Here is a 16,629-nt window from a genome sequence, read left to right as displayed (position 1 = left end):
ACAAAACCAACTTGTTTTTCTAAAAAAAACCACCTCAAAATGCAAACATCCTCATCCTAAATATAGCTATATATCTGTAACATTTGCTTTCTTTTATACAGTTGTCTTAATTTCAGCGTTATTAACCAATACCTATTTTTAAATTAAAATACATGCTGTATTTACAACAAATTCTTACATTATCATGTGATATTTCTATTAAATTCTTACCTTAATAATTTTGTTCCAGATGGGCTGCATAATATATACAGATAAAGGATTTGTATCCACAGCACTGTACTGTGAGGAAAAAAAGCAAACATGTTAAAGCACTGAACAATGCATATTTTTCCCTCACTGTATATCCTTCAGCATCTGAGAACAACCACTCTGAGTGCGACTGGTGTAAATTTATTTTATTCTTATGACCATTCATCCAATTTTAATTTAATTTAAAAGCACTGGTATGATTTGCAATTACCTTGTTAGCAACTCTACGTACTAACACAAAGGTTTCAGCTGGTGAAATGGTAAACAGTTCCCTAGCCACATTTTACTTCTAAATCCTTATTCATTTTACAAGTTATCCTGTAAGACTGTCTTTCTGTGATATATTGGATTTCATATCTTTATTTATACTACCAGTAATGCAGTCTGAGCAAAGCTCATTGCTAGTATGTAGATTAGCTAGTGCATATGGAATATGGTCATAAGTAGATATTATCTCTCAGAGATGCACAGCATTTGACATAGTTCACAGCTGCATTTGCATTATGTTAATTAACGTAAGGCAATGTTATTATAAAAATAAGCACTAAAATAGTGTAGTTCCTTACCACAATAAAATTTACCTATGGGACAGACTTGTAAAAATATTGTACATGTTTTACAAATTCCCGTAAATACACATCTGTATCTTTTGCAAACAAAATATTTCAGAAATCCGAGCCCACCCCAAACTGCTGTTATCTACTTCCTCCTCAGAGGACAGTATCGAGTTTTATCCTGCCTTGGGACTGCAGAACACAGACACAGAACAATCTGCAGAAGAAGGACCGTAACTGCTAACACCACTCACAATGAGGTTCTTGAGCCCTGGTGGGTCCACAGTGGAAGAAGTTAGTCATCAGTGGGACGGTACATGTAATTCTTTCAGACATTCTTGGACTTTGAAAGTGCATACATGGTTTATGTTGTTAACACAATGCATATGACTCACATAAAGATTCAGATACCTCTGCATACAGCATCGTTATGCTGTATGCAGCATTATCCAAACATCGTGTGCGGATAATGGAAATAAGATAAGGATGTGTTAGACCCCAATTTGTTGAAGCTGTTCACATGCAAGAAGAGCTGGTGACAGAGGGGCTTTAATTTCACCTAATTTCAGCTAACCGCCAATTGTTTTCTCTGTAGTTAATTTATTGACACTTTTAGCCAACTATCCTTTGGATGACATTGCACTCTGGAAGTACCTGTTTCAAGTCATTAATTACCAAAGGAGCCTAGACACTTGTCTTAAACTTAGGCACCTTTTAGGTGACTGAAGTCTGGCAGGATTAATCTCAGTTTCAGTATCCCCATCTCCAATCTTTTACACACATGCTTAACCTGCATACATCTGAGCTAAGAGCTTCCAGTGGACAAGTGCAAGCAGAACAAAAAAGCAATGCAGCATGCCTCGCATTTTGAATGCACACTCTATGACTTTTCATCTAATCTTTCTGAGGATATCAGGCTATGGAGTGCTAATTAAGAAGTCTTCCACACATTTCCTTTTTCTGTCTGCATACAAAGGAGACGTTTTAATTACCCTCTGGACAAAACAAAGCATTTGCACTGTTATTTTGTAATTTCTGTTTAAGTTTTAATCACAGATAATTAATGTAGTATGTTTGTAAAATCATTATATCACAGCCACCTGTTGTGAAGGCGTATTGGCAAATATCCAAGAAATCACCTATCAGCTGTGGGCAAACTAACTTTCCACAGGGAATAAAATGTACGGTTTAGTGAAGTGTGTATCATTGATCTTTTTCCTAAAAATACTGGAAGTGTCACTTCAGCATATAATTTTTCTGCCACCCATATTATTTAAAACATGACACGACTCCGTCATCAACAGCTTTTCTGCCAGTATGTATATTATAATTCCAATAATACATTACATCAGAAAAAAATAATTTGCAGGTGAAACTAAAGTTTTCACTATACTGTATGTATTTGCAGCTCCAGATGCTGTATTTTATACAGTATCTTTCAAACATTGATTATTACAAATGATAGATCTTTTGACAGTCCAGCCTGCACGCGAATTGCAGTCTGAACTGTCTGTGGGGTTTGCTTATATTTATGTCAAAAATAACAATACCACCAAGCCATACAATACCTCTGCCAATAGAATGGTACTTAACCTACATGAGAACTATGGAAATCCTCTGAAAATTAAGCAAATTCAAACTATCGATTATCACTATCGAGGTTCCAAGTAACCAGGAATCTGCCCATAGTTTCGCTGTAGCTGTTGCCCATTCCCTTACCTCAACTGGTATTCAAAGACTATATGAGGTATGTTATAATTTGCTGACTGGCAAATTCAATGAGTTCAGGCATACCTGAATAAGAATGCACAAAGGTCAAAGTATGTGACCTTCACTCCTGCTCCTGCTTTGTCTTTCTCCTTCTCCCCTCTACTCCAAACCTTCAAAGTCATGAATAAAATCACAAAACCCTACTTAAACACTACCACTGAAATGAGACCTTCTACTCAAAGTACTCACTGGCTGTCCAGAACTATTACTTGCTCCTAGGAGAAAAAAAAAGGAAAAATAATAGCATTTATTTTAAATTATTTTCTTATATAGAAATTATAAGAGATTATGTAGGGATTATATAATTTATATATTTTCTTAAATAGAAAATTTAAGAGATTACATTTTCCAACATGTCTCTGTATAACAGACATGAACATAAGACAGAGTCAGCTTTTCGTTCACTTGGTTTCCAAAGTCAAGCATCAAAAATCAAAACAGTCCTTATTAAAAAAAAAAAGTAGAATTAAAGCCAACTTCTGCCACCTAAAGACATTTCAAGACCCATCACACTTCATATTGCTCATTCCTGTGTCTGTGGCTGAACCGTGGTCCTCTGGGTGGGGAAGGAACGCTCAGCAGATGTTCAGAACGATGGAAATTTGCTCTTCCCTCATCAGTAATCTGCTTTAGCCAGACCAAAGGAAACACCCATGGAAAAAAAGCATTCTGCTAGTTTTCTGTCATGGCAAAACCAAAACTTGACAAATAAAATCTGCTATACAGTTTAACACTCTGCTCTGTTCTGCTCCCAAGAAGCTACTAACCTCAAGGCCATGAAATCTCAGGAGTTTAATGTTCATGGCTGCTCAGAAAAGCAAATTACTGAGTAACATGCTCACATTACAATCAATGAACATGAAAGCGAGAGTGCACTGAACCTGATGTAAAAAAATACTGCCATTTGCTATTGCTATCGCATAATTCTGTCTTTTTCAGGGCACTTAAAAGACAGAAGTGGAGGATAAACCTATTGGAAGTTTTAAGTGCAAGACTGATACGACTGCTAAGCACCCCCCAACAAACACCTTCTGCACTAGAAAAGGGATGTTGATTGTCCTTATACAAAAAAGAAGGGCCTGGATTAATCAGAAAGCTTCCATTAATTATTTTTAAAAGTAGCTGTAATAGCTGGGGGGGAACAGCAGTAGTGAGGGGATAGGAAAACCAGCATTAATTGACTCCATCTTACTCCCAAGTTCAAAAATGCTTCTGCTGGTTTTTTTAAATAGCTGATATCTCCTTGAAAGCCATCTGCTTTCCCTCTCTGGATTAGTAATAGCTTCCAGCAGAGCTAGAAATGAGAATACAGACACCAGACACATGCACACATACATGTTGACTCCGGTGGCACATGTAAGATGTGCTTTTATTGTGTGTTCCTGCGTTTTAATCTCCATCCAGGGGATCCAGCACAGCATCAAGTCTGTACCGGTCATCTGTGTTAGAGGGAAGAGGAAAAATGAGAGGATTAAGGTGAAAGGAAGAAAAAAGGTATAAACAGTAAGAAAAGTAGAGAGTAAGTAAAGAGAAGTAATTGAGAAAAAAAAGAGAAAGAAAAATGAGCCAAAGCAAAGGTTTGGCTACACAAAAGGCAGACAACTGTTCTGGAGTGGCAGAGCACAGCCAACCCACCTGTGGGTCAAATGCTCTCACAGTGAGCAAGGTCTGCACTGCCAAACACAAGACCAATGGTACCCTCTGGCTCATATCCACACCGCTTTGAAATACCTCCCCTACTGCAAACCGGTCACTTCCACACCTGACAGCATCTGCTAGAGGGGTGTGGGGCCTCATTATCTGGCCCTGCACACCTAACACCATTAGCACCTTTCATACCTTTCAAAGTATCCAAAACAGTCTGGAGACTACACTCTAACCCAGAAATACAGCATTTTCAGAGCATGGAAGCGAGCACTGCATGTTGTGCACGTTCAGAAAACCAGATGACCACATTGGGAGAGTGCTGAGGGATGGCAAAAGCCAAAAAAATTGTACATACTGCCTCCAAAACGGACTATTTAAAAACAAAGCCTAGCTATTCTCTTGAAGAGACCTTCTGGAAAAGAACAAAGAACAAAGAACCAGGGAGAGAGCTAGCCATTTATCAGAGCAGATAGCTGGATCTTCACTGGGTTCCCTGGCCCTCTCCAGTATTGCACTGTGGAGGTATCCCAAGAAATTAAAACTTTGGAATGACTACAATGAAGAGAAGAATGTAAAGCATGTTTACCAAACTTGAGAGTGAGGACAGAAAGCAAGCTGCAAGAAATGCAGTTGCATTAATTGCTGGGAGGTACTTACTTAACTCAAGCTGCTCCTTACGCTAACAGACTATTCCTTTCCTGTACTTAAATTATCTTATTCCAGGTAGCACTGTACTGTGCCATACAGTCATATACAATCAGAGAAACAGAGTAAAACTGTTGTAAATTGCTGGCATCAAAATGACTCCATAGGTTTTAATTTCATATTAGTAGCAACAAATTTGCAACACTTCACTTTCCTGCCCAGAAATGACAAACTTAATTTTTTTTATTAAATTCATGAATCAGCACATGATTTATTATCTCCACTGTATATGGTGAAAGACTGAGGCACAGATGGGTTGTGATTTACCCTCAGAGTATATAGCAAAGGACACAGCCACAACATTGTTAGAGGTGTCATACACATAATTGTACTGATAGGGCAAGAGGTAATGGGTTTAAACTGGAAGAAGGTAGATTTAGATTAAGTATTAGGAAAAAATTCTTTACCGTGAGGATGGTGAGACACTGGAACAAGTTGCTTCATTCCTGGAAGTGTTCAAGGCCAGGTTGGACGGGACTTTGAGCCACCTGATCTAGTGGGAGGTGTCCCTGCCCATGGCAGGGGGGTTGGAATGAGGTGACCTTTAAGGTCCCTTCCAACCCAAACCTTTCTATCATTCTATGATTCTATGATAGTTTCAGTATAAGCAATACTAGTTTATTCAAATAAAGTCTGCCCATATTGGTTCACCTTTATAATTGGGTTCACTTTTACAAGAGGAAATAACAAAATCTATTAAAAATGTAAAGGCTGAAAAGCTTCTTTCCCAGACATGTTAATGTTTAAAACAGCTATATATCAGACAATAATCACATTTTAGGTTGCAATTTATTGACTATATGGTTCTGTGATCCCTCAAATATTTAATGTGAAGTTAGATGCCTGTTATAGAAGACTACGCTAGCTGTTCCGACATGGAAAACATGAGAAATATCTAACAATGACATAAGGACTTGGATGAAGAACATAAATATGGTGATACCTGCCGCCCTCTTCCCACAAGCAAACTCAGGCAGGTCAGGCACAGGTATGGAAGAGCCACAGCTGTACCTACGTGCTGGTGTTCTAACAACTCAAAGGTTTTGCAGGCTTGGGCAACCTCCTCTTAAGTCAAGCATTCATTTACATAACCCATGAAAAAAAAAAAAACTCTATTAGGAAGCAATACTTAGCAAAACAGCAAATGATGGAAAAGGGTGAGACAGGTAAAGAAGTTACTACGAGATAACGAAGGGTTTGCCCCACAATGCACCACAGCAGATATACCTATGCATGTCGTTACCTCATGATGAGTATTTGATTAACTCAGGTAACCTCTGCCTAAATGCAAAAGGATTAGGTAATTTATATTTTCTGTGGGAGAAGCACCATAGTGAGAGCAGATCAAATGCAGTAAGTTTCCCCTACACTTTATTATCACTCTCAAAGTAGTTCAAAGTGTTATCAAACTTTTAAAGTGCTATCAAAGTTCTAAATGACCTTTGAACCTGTAGTCATTTACATCTGTTACAAATGAATGAAGAGAGGAGGGGGAAACAATTTTCTTCTCCTCCTAAATTAACTTTTCACGAAGATAATTCAAGACAGCCTAAACCAGCTGTGAATCAATATATCAAATTCAAAATAGGCAAAATTACGGTCTTTAAACAAGTGATCTATTGAAAATAATAGCTCTGCAGACTGGTTTTCCACAACATTTGCATGATGGCGTATTTCGCCACCTGGACATCTACTGATCGCTTCTCCAGCACATATAAATGTGAGCTTGTCATCATTTGGCCTACACTTATACACAGGGACCTACATCACAGATGGGAAATTCTGAAGGATCTGGTGGTGGAAAAGGTTTGAAAAATTGGTGTTCCACAGTGTATACTTGAAATAAAATAAAAAAGATTTAAGCAAGTGGTGAGGTTTTACCATCAACCATGTATGACCCAGCTAACCCGCCCCAGGGCCAGCACAGCACTGGCAGCCCCTTCCCTGGGTGTTCACGGGCAGAGGCTCTCGGGGTGTTGAGGCCAGCACCTGGGTCCCAGCCCTGGTCCCTTTGGAGCTTTCGGCCAAGCTTCTGCTGGTGGGACAAGACGGGCTGCCAGGCCCTGCCCTACCGCCCCAGGGCTCCCACCACCCCCAGCCATCACGGCACCCTGACAGCTACCAATGCCTTCCTACGGCTTCTTTTATCACATCTCCTCCATGATTATGCCATTTCACAATACCTGTGTTTTGTAACTGACGGACAAGTTGGTAGGAGGAATGACGATGGGTTGGGTGAGGAATATTCTTTTTTGCATTAGATGAGGGGGTTTGTCTTTTTGAAGGCTGCAAAATGACCCTCCCGATCCAGGGCATGAACCAGTCGCTATTGAAGAGAGCTTGGTGGGAACTCTCCCTTCTGGGCAAGCTATTTCGTACTTATCCAACATTACCTTGCCTTCTGTGGTATCTCACACTTCTGGAACCACACAAAAATTAAAGAAAATATTGAAATTCTGACACATGTGGTAACAATTCTCCATCCACCTTTCAGATTCCTAGAATACATTTAACACATGGGGTTTAATTCCACTTTAGATATGTTTTTACAGGTTTGTAGATGTTATGGGACACAGTCTTGGGTTTTAACAAAAGCTTCACAAAGGGAAAGAAGAGAAGTACACTATAAACAACAACAGAGCTATACAACATTGTGGATGTCAAATTCCAAATTTTCAGCAGTTTAAAAGTGCTGATGTATTCCAAAACACAGTCCTGTTATTTCTAATAATAAAATTATGTTATATCATCATTTAGTTAATTATTCACAAATAATAGCTTGGATTTTGCATCTCCTGTTGCTTAAATAGTATGTCTACCTTGCCTTTCCCCCCCATCCATATATATTTTTTTTATTATTAGGTTGCTGATACCTTAGCCCAAGACATTTAGGGCTGAAGCATAAAACATACAAGTAGAAACTAAAGAACAGGGTTTGTAATTTAGCCTGGAAAAAAGTAGGTGGTAGTGGGCATGTAATCACATCCTCAGATGCAAACGCTTTTCTTCTTGGGGTCTAAGGTTATGGATTGTGTTACCCAATGGTTGCGCTGTTTGTACTAGGGCTGGATGTAGCTGTACTGTGAGGAAACAGGCTGCCTGAGTTGGGCTCCTGAGCAGTTCCCTCCCCCCTGACTTTGTCTGCCCGAGTTCCACAAGCCTGTGCATACCTACAGCTAGGATATGGTTAAATTGTCCTTCCACCTTGAGCTATTCCTAGTAAAATACTCAAAACACAACGTCAGGGTTTGGGCAACTCAACAATTCTGGTTGGTATTACTAAGTCAGGAGGAAGCTGTTATTACGCAAACTGCTGTCCTGGGGATGCTTCTTTGTAGATGCACTGAGCCACACCACACGCCACATCCTGTCACCTAATGGAGGTTATGTATGAACCCATGTCCATGAGGCACATGGAGTTGTGGGTCAGGATAGACTGCTCTTAGGGGGTCATGCCTCCTAGTGGCACATCCCCTTGCTTGCAGAGCAGCGTCATGGCCTCAAGATCACAGAATCATGGGTTAGGATGACAGGACAATTCAGGTCAGAAGGCACCTCAGCAGTCCTTCCTCCTTCTCAAAGTAGGCTCAGCCAGGAGCTCAACCAGGTGCTTGGTGCTTTATTCAGTTGTGCCTTGAAAAGCTCCAGGGATGGGGACCACACAACCTCCCTGGGCAACCTGTGCTACTGCCTCGGTGTTCTTGAGGAAAATCTTCTCCTTATATCCAGCATGAATATGTCTTGCTTCAGCTTGCGCCTGTTGTCTGTTGTCTTCCCATCATGCACCATTATAAAGAACCTGGCTCCACCTTCTCAAGGACTTCCCCATAGGTACTGGGGGGCTGCTGCTAGGTGCCCCTGAAGATGTCTCACCTCCAGGCCCTCAGCCTCTCCTCACAGGACAAGTGCTCCAGCCCCAACTACCCTGATGGCCTCCGCTGAACTTGTTTCACTTTGTTGACATCTTTCTTGTATTTGGAACCCAAAAGCAGACACAGTATTCTAGATGTGGCCTAATAAAGGGGGATAATTGCTTCCCGCTTACTTCATGGGCTGTGCAACCGTTAATACAACCCAGGACGCTGTTGACCTTTGCTGCCAGGGCACATGGAGGGCTCAGTGTCCAGCTTCTTGCTTACCACAACCCCATTTGCCAGGAGTAAAGGGCTGATGGATTGCAGATAAGTTGGCTACCTATGCTTGAAATGTGGAATCTATGACAGACGTCAGAGCCACACTACAACTGAGAGAGAAGCACATTTTGGAGCAAGATGTCATAACGTGCTGACCTCAACAGTGAGGTTCTTGCTTAGAATGTGAGACTAGACAGACCTGATTCTTTACTGACAGGGCTGTAAGCACCTAGACGAGAGAGAGGTGGAGAGGGGTAACATTGGAAGTCAACAACCACTTTTCTGTCATCAGTAGTTATATTAAGGATGCTATCTAACTTGTCTTCAATAAAAGGCTTTGTTTAGTGGGACACGTTCAAACGCTTAACAACAAAGCCAAAATGATGCAACAGAACACAGAAATGCAATTAAATATTGAGCAAGGGATAACAGAAGGCAGATGCACATTTGTTGCTGTACAGGAACAAAGGTAGAGGCTGGGCCCAGACTGATGAAAGTACAAATCCTCCTAAAAACCAAAACCTGCATGCTCTCAAGGAACTGCACAAAAAGATCTTTAACTATCCCTGTTCAAAGAAGCTCTAACAAGGCAAGTAAGTTGATTTCTCTGTATTTTGTGTGTAGTCTGGTCTTTTGGAGTTGGTAAAAGGAAAGGACAGGAGGATTCTGTGCTACATCTCTTTGTGTGCGTGTACAAACATGTGTTCTCAGAGGTACTGGCAGCCCTTTAAAGATCAAACAGTAGACCAAATTCCCACACAGCTGGCGCTCTCCCAGGATGTGTACCTAAATCTCTGGGGAACCGAAAGAAACCACTCTAGGCCCAAAAGGGCAGACAGATTATAAGTGGGTTGCAGTTTTCATAAGGGATACTAAAGTTGGGTTCTGTAACACATACACTAAACAGTTGTGTTATCTAGCATCCTGACACACGAGAGGAGATAATTCAGTCAGATGCAAAAGCTCAGTTCCTCCCTCTATAAAACAACCCTTACAAGAATGGTTCCCCTAGATTTACAACAAGTAACGCACATCCAAATCACAAATACATGTTTGCAATTAGTCTTCTATTAAAACAGAGAATAAACAAAAATAGATACATATGAATACATAAATGTGTATCCATGCATATCCTACACACAAAAATCCAATAAGCACTGCAGAACACTAACATCTCTTGAAAAAGCAATAAAATTAAATTATGTGGTTGGTATTTGCAGTTTCATGAGATTCAACAAGGCAACAACTCCTTATATCCAGCATATTTATCCCAAAAGTGATCTAATTCACTTTTTAAAATTCACGAGCATAATGTGGCACTCAAAACCACATACAATTACACCATCATTGGGGAAAAAGTCCTGCAGCAAGTAATATTAAATGTAGCATCGCTGTGATGTGATTTCATTATGTTGTTGGCTCATTAGCATATGGTATGTAGAAGGAAAATAATGATTACAGAGCTCTTGAAATGCCACATTAATGTCAGCTACCATTACAACAGGATGAGGAGTAAGAAATGGTGTGCGCATGAAGATGGTCTTTCAGAATGACGTAATACAGTTGGCCCACAACTCTTCTACACATGAATACAGTGACAGAAAATGTAAGGGTAATGAGTGATTTTTTTCATTTCACATATTGTTCAACAACTTTTAATTACAACCCTAGTCTTCCAATCCATCAAAGTAACATGAGGAAGACTGCAAGATTTTATTTGTAGAACAATGGGCTGTTGACTCACTGGTTTTACAGAAGGTGGAGAATGTTAGTTTTCACTGCCTCAAATACTCAAGGGCATTATTAAAGTGGTTTGAAAAAACTAACTGCAGCAGATAAAACTGATGATAAAATGCTTTTAAATAATATTTGGAATTAAAAATTAGGGGGAAAAAACCAAAAATGCCATCTGCAAAAAACACTGTATAATAAACATGTATGTACTCAACGTATATAAAATTGTCCACATGCAATCATGAACAATATTAACTGTCTTCTAAGGAAGTTCCAGATAAATATGCAAATGAAAGCCTCCCGTCCTAAACTTTCAAAATCATGTAAAATCCTTGTGCTACTACATTTGAAAGCAAAACTCCTGTTCAATCAATGTGAGCAGAACCCTTTCTGTTTCTAAATCTCATAGTTACACAGGTAGTCTTGGAAATGTGTAAAGACTTAACAGAAATCCAGTCTCATATCTGGATCAATCCTGAACTTCCAGAAAGTAATCTGCTAGATTATACCCAACACACTTTGCTCTTCTGGTATAAAACAGTACCAGAGAAACAATCAAGCCTTGAAACATATCATCATATGTCTGATCTTGTTTCTCAAACCTACCAAAATGAGGACTGGGATGTAACCTGAGAGGTCTTCTACTCCAGCACCTTCATCTAATGCAGGATCATGTTTAGTAGACATTCGGGAAGCAGATCAAGTTGCCACGAGGTAATGAGCCTATTGCTTGAGATAAACGACCACGTTGGCACATTAAAATAGAACACATTATCCAAAACTTCGCTAAAAAAGGTGTAAGCAACTGCTTATTAACACTCAGACTAGATTGTAGGTCCTCCCTCAGGGAAATTAAGCCACTTCTTAAGACTGATAAAATGATTCCACAATTCCCCTTAGTACCTGTTCCAGCAACCCTTATGGACACAAGACTGACGTAGCATCCACCTTAAATTTTAATTTGCGCAGCCAAAACTTATGTATGGTCTTTCTTTAAAGGGGGATACATGAAGGCTAGGTGGCTGTTAGGCTCTCACTCCGGGTACTTCGACTGTTTCTCACAGTTAATCTTTTCTAAGCATCTTAATATTCCTAATGCCATTCTGTGGATTGTAAACTGTGTGCCAAAGCAAGAAGGACATGTTATTCCAGCTGATACCTGATCAGTACCTCAGCTGCAGGAGTATATGTAACCTTTTGACTTATCTATGATACTTCACAGTTAAAAGCCCAGCCACAATACTGCTGACACAGTGATCCCCAGGTACCTTTTTTGCAGTCTGTTGCCTCTTCCTTTATGTTTGAAATGTTGATTTTCTTTCCCCTAAGCACCATACCTTGTTTACTGAATTTGTTCATATTGATTTCTGGCCATTATATCCCTTTTTCAAGAACACTTTAAATCAGAAACCTATTCCTCAAAGTGTTTCAGTATCACATGAAAATTTTACAAGAGTAATCCCCCTTCTGTCAATTAATGAAAGTATTGAACAGCAACAGTCAGGACAGAGAGACAGCTCTGTAGGTAGCATCCCGTTTGACAGAACCTCCTACTTGGACAGAGAACTTAAAATTCCTTTTTAATGTGTTTCCACTTCAAACTGATTTCATCTTACTTACCTCTACCTACTTTACTTATGAAAATGTGGGACAATATCAGAAGTCTCACTGAAATGAAACCACATATACCTAAATTCACTGCCACTCTCTCCCCCCCATTTTCTCTGCACAGGGAGTCACCCTCTAAAAAATGGCCTAAGAGGACAGAAGCAGTGTGGATGCACCAAGATGAAAATATGGAACCTTAGACTTTAATTTTTCATTTTCATTTTCATCTTATATTTTTTAAATCATATTTTCCAAGACCTATCCTTTGAGTCAAGCTTCTGTAGTTTGTCCTTAGATCTCTTATTCTGAAAGAGGATAAGATGTCAAAGTTTTCTGGCTTGGAAAACCTCTGCCCATAGGTGCTGTAGAAAAGCTGATTTGAGGCAGATTTGCAAGGGAAATCCTAAGATTGCAGTGATGTGAAAAGGCAATGGCAACAAGAACTTATCATTAACATTACTGCATTCTGGTGAAGAAGATAAAAATAAGAACCAAATTCTGGTTTATTTGTACTCATCACCTGGCTGTCTCAGAACTGCTTATTTACATCAGAAACCCAAACAGGCAGAAAAAAAGCAGCTGTGTAATTCCATGGGTGCTCCTCTAGAACTGCAAAATGGTGATAAGAGAAATAAAAAAAGTAGAAACGACATGACCCAAGCCCTACAATTACAGTTGGTTGCAGCTTTTCAGCTGTGTCGCTCCAGATCCTAGGAGACAGGACAAAATCCAAGTAACACTGCTTCTGCTCTTCAGTTGCAGCAAATCACCTCAGCATACAACTATCCTGAAATCAGTACCTGCCCACCTGACCCACAGGCAAGAAGACGGCAGAATTAACACAACAGCAATACCCAGGGTTGCGTCTGAACTGTCCCATCATCACATCTCCATCTGTTCTCAGTGCACATTTGAGCAGAAAAAAGAAAACTGAATCTCTGAATCCCCATTAACATGAAGAACAAATGGAACAGATTTGTAAAGTGAAACAACTAGCCCTAAGGATCTGATGTCCATCCTGTAAGGATTTCAGGAGGTTTTACACTGAACCGGTTCCAGCATGATACCATGGACTGCATGTACTGGGTGTACTTGTACATTCCTAGTACATCTGGTTTAGGTTCATTCAAAGGGAATGCATTTTGTGTGCTGTGGGGTCACTCTGTAATGTAAACCAAAGCTTAGTAATCGAGGAATACTTGTTTCAAAAGCATAATATACACGGATCTGACGATGCTAAAGGGTGCTGAAGTCTTTGGATTCATTAGGTCTGCCGTTCCCTTTGCAAGGAACCGTACTGGTTTTGTTGCCAAGGCCCTCCTCCCACTGCAAACAGGAGACAGACAGTGCCCGAGACATACAATTGAAGCATTCATGGCAGAGAAATGAGTTCAGCTGTGTGAAAATTTTGAAAATTGCACAGTACTTTTTTCAGGCCAAATTTACCTTCACAAAAGGAGTGGATGACACAAATTATTTTTTTAAGCTGCATTATGATCAGCTCCTGGATCAGTTCAGCAGATAAATTGTGCAAAGTATGGAGCATATTAAGCCACTGATACTAGTACAAATACAATGCTGCAATGTGATGGACAATGGAGAGGTGGATGTCCCTAGGCATGCTTCAGGCCTGGAAGCAATACCTTGTTTTAGCTCAGTATTGAACGTGTGCTAATGAATCCTTTCAGAGACTATCTAGCTCTTCACAGGGCTGGCCCGTGTATCCCTCCACAGCACTGTAGGGCTAGGTCCAACAAGGAACACGCTACAGAGAAAGCCAGGTGGTTGTAAAAAGAGATAACCTGTGTCTGCTGGGCACGGTGACCAAGTTTAGTGCCAGTCCTGTTGAGTAGGCAGCAGCAGTCTCCTCAGAGGGGCTGGGAAGCTGAAGGAGCAGGGTGAGGTGAGGCCCTAAGGCTGAAGGGGAGAAGGAGGAGATGGCAGCCAGAGGACAATAAGAGGCTGAAGAGCATGTGTCAGGCCAGGGAGGCGGTGACAACAGAGCTGTGGTTGTGGTAGCAGCCCAGACACAGGAAGGTGAGGTGAAGAGGCGGGGAGGAGATTGCGGCAGTGATTAGTGTCTCTTTGCCTCTCCTTGCTGCACTCCTTTTGCATTTTTGGAGGACTTTAATGCACTGTGAGCAGCACTTCAGGAATGGGCCACCTGCCACATCCTCCTGCAATCTGGAGCACCAGGAAGGTGGCGCAGAAACCCCACCAGCTCGGCAGCAGCTGCATTTCTCTGGGTGTAGCCTATGTCATTTGGATTGACTGATTGGTTTATTTATTTCCAGGATGTCCCAGTCCCAAGTCACCTCGGACAATAAATAACAAACTACTTGATTCCACCTTTCTAAAACCTGAACTTACCATGGTTTTCCAGATCATAGTTGAACAGATACTTCTCAAGTGTGTTGGCTGATTGCTGTGATTAAGAAAACCACTTATTTTCTGCCCTTTGCAATGTTCCAAAAAAAAAACCCAAAGGAATTTTAATATACTCAACTAAAACATTTTATGTGATTCTGTCTTTTGGTAATCATTTGCCCTGTAATTCGTAAGTACTACACAATGTTACCAGTTTTAAAAAAAAAGTTATTTTGATTCTTCCCCATCTGCACTTGTTTGAAGCTACTTTCATTCAAGTGGTAAGGAAGAATGCAATAAAAGTGTTCCTTGTATTTGTACTACAAACTCAAATATTTCAGGAAAGTTACTTGAATAACATCTGATTATGCTAAAAATAGCTTTTTATTTTTCCTATGGTGATCTCAGTCAAGCCTGTGGCTCCACTCTTCAAGCACAGGCCTGCGCAACTTACGCCCAGTGGCCAGATGCAGCTTGCAGCATGTTTTATCTCGCTCATGCTGGAGATGCACAAACAGGTTGGTACATTTTAACAAGCTGCTGCGCCTAACACATTCCTAGTAAGTGACTTTGAGAAGGCTCCTAAAACCGCAGTTACTCCACCATCCTTCACATCGCAGTGAGCAGGCAGAAGTGCTGGTCTGGGGAAGGGAAGGGCTCGGTAGGAGCAGGGAGAAGCAGAGTCCCCTGGTTGGAAGCCAGGCTGGGAAGGCACGTGATAAAAGCAAGAAGGCAAGAAGCACGGTGAGCCCAGGGTAGGGACTGCTTTGGAAAAACCTAACATAAAATAAAATGTCGGGCATTGCGCTGGTGGAAGCTGGTGTGCTCCCCACACTTTTAAGAGGGAATGGGCTGAGGGCGTGTGAACAGGATAGTAGGGCCCACCTCAGACACAGCTACAGCACCTGTGGGTAATCCCTGAGACCGCACCTGCATCATTCTGGGAACAAACCCAGGTATCTCACACGACTGCAACACAGCACTGGTAAATCAAGATATCGAACGACCCACCTATTCATCTGAATTCTGCAGGCCTGTCATTTCCAAACCTGAGGTTCAGTTCAAGGTGTTGTGTGTTTGTTTTTTTTTAAGTAAGCTTTTCTTTCCGTCTTTCTCATTTAGTTCTCAAAGCCAAAGCATTCCAGTGTACCAAGAACATGGATGGAGCCAGGCAAGCACGGCCAACGCACACTCCCTTGCAGAAACAATTACTCCTAAGCCGTGCTTCAATCCAACCCGCACGGCTTTCACAGACGTCGCTACTCAAAAGACCCAGTTAACTTTGTTTCCACCGGGACCCGCCGCTCCGTAACCACCCCGCTCCCACCCCGCCCCAAGGCAGACCCCGGCCCGCTGAAGGCCACCCTTGCGGGCGGGCGCAGCCGGGAGCCGCGGACCCTCCGGAGGCGGCGGGGCCGCACGCAGAGCGGAGCGGGGCTGGGCTGGGCGAGCAGCCGCGGCAGCCCCAGCACGCCAAACCGGCGGGACCCAGGGCCGCCGTACGCCGCTGCCTCAGACCCCCCCGCCGTTACCTTGTACTGGCGGAAGCCATCCAGCTGCCGGCCGCTGACATACCGCCACATCGCCGCGCCGGGAAGGCGGCCGGGGGGGACGGATGGAGGCGGCGGGGCCGGGGGCGGGCGGAGGGAGGCTCCCCGGCCGCGCCCCTCGGCGCGGCCGGGGAGCCTCCCTCCGCCCGCCCCCGGCCCCGCCGCCTCCATCCGATGTTTTATTTTAAGTAACGTGTTTTAGAAACGGGTGACAGTGAGGATTAAGGATTTTACTGCCCTTTCCCCCCCCAGCACCGGCCTGCCTCTTTCATCTCTTTATTACAGCACCCGCACCGCGTCGCAGCACGCTCC

The 16,629-nt window shown here is 41.9% G+C and overlaps 1 protein-coding gene across 2 annotated transcripts in view; it reads right to left on the bottom strand.

Moving 5' to 3' along the window:
* Nucleotides 1-16,407, bottom strand: part of LOC101914189 (ethanolaminephosphotransferase 1-like) — a 57,725-nt gene extending 41,318 nt beyond the window's left edge. For both annotated transcript variants that reach the window (XR_008746352.1, XM_055799041.1), the window contains exons 1-2: nucleotides 16,300-16,407; nucleotides 211-279 (exon numbers count right to left, since the gene is read on the bottom strand). Coding sequence is in view for 1 of the 2 variants with exons in the window: in XM_055799041.1 (XP_055655016.1) it covers nucleotides 211-279; nucleotides 16,300-16,350 (120 nt within the window). In the remaining variant the exon portion in view is untranslated. The remainder of the gene's footprint in view (nucleotides 1-210; nucleotides 280-16,299) is intronic.
* Between the last annotated feature and the right edge of the window lie 222 nt (nucleotides 16,408-16,629).

Source organism: Falco peregrinus, chromosome 3, assembly GCF_023634155.1.
Source record: "Falco peregrinus isolate bFalPer1 chromosome 3, bFalPer1.pri, whole genome shotgun sequence".
Lineage (NCBI taxonomy): Eukaryota > Metazoa > Chordata > Aves > Falconiformes > Falconidae > Falco > Falco peregrinus.
This window is presented reverse-complemented; position numbering and strand designations above follow the sequence as displayed.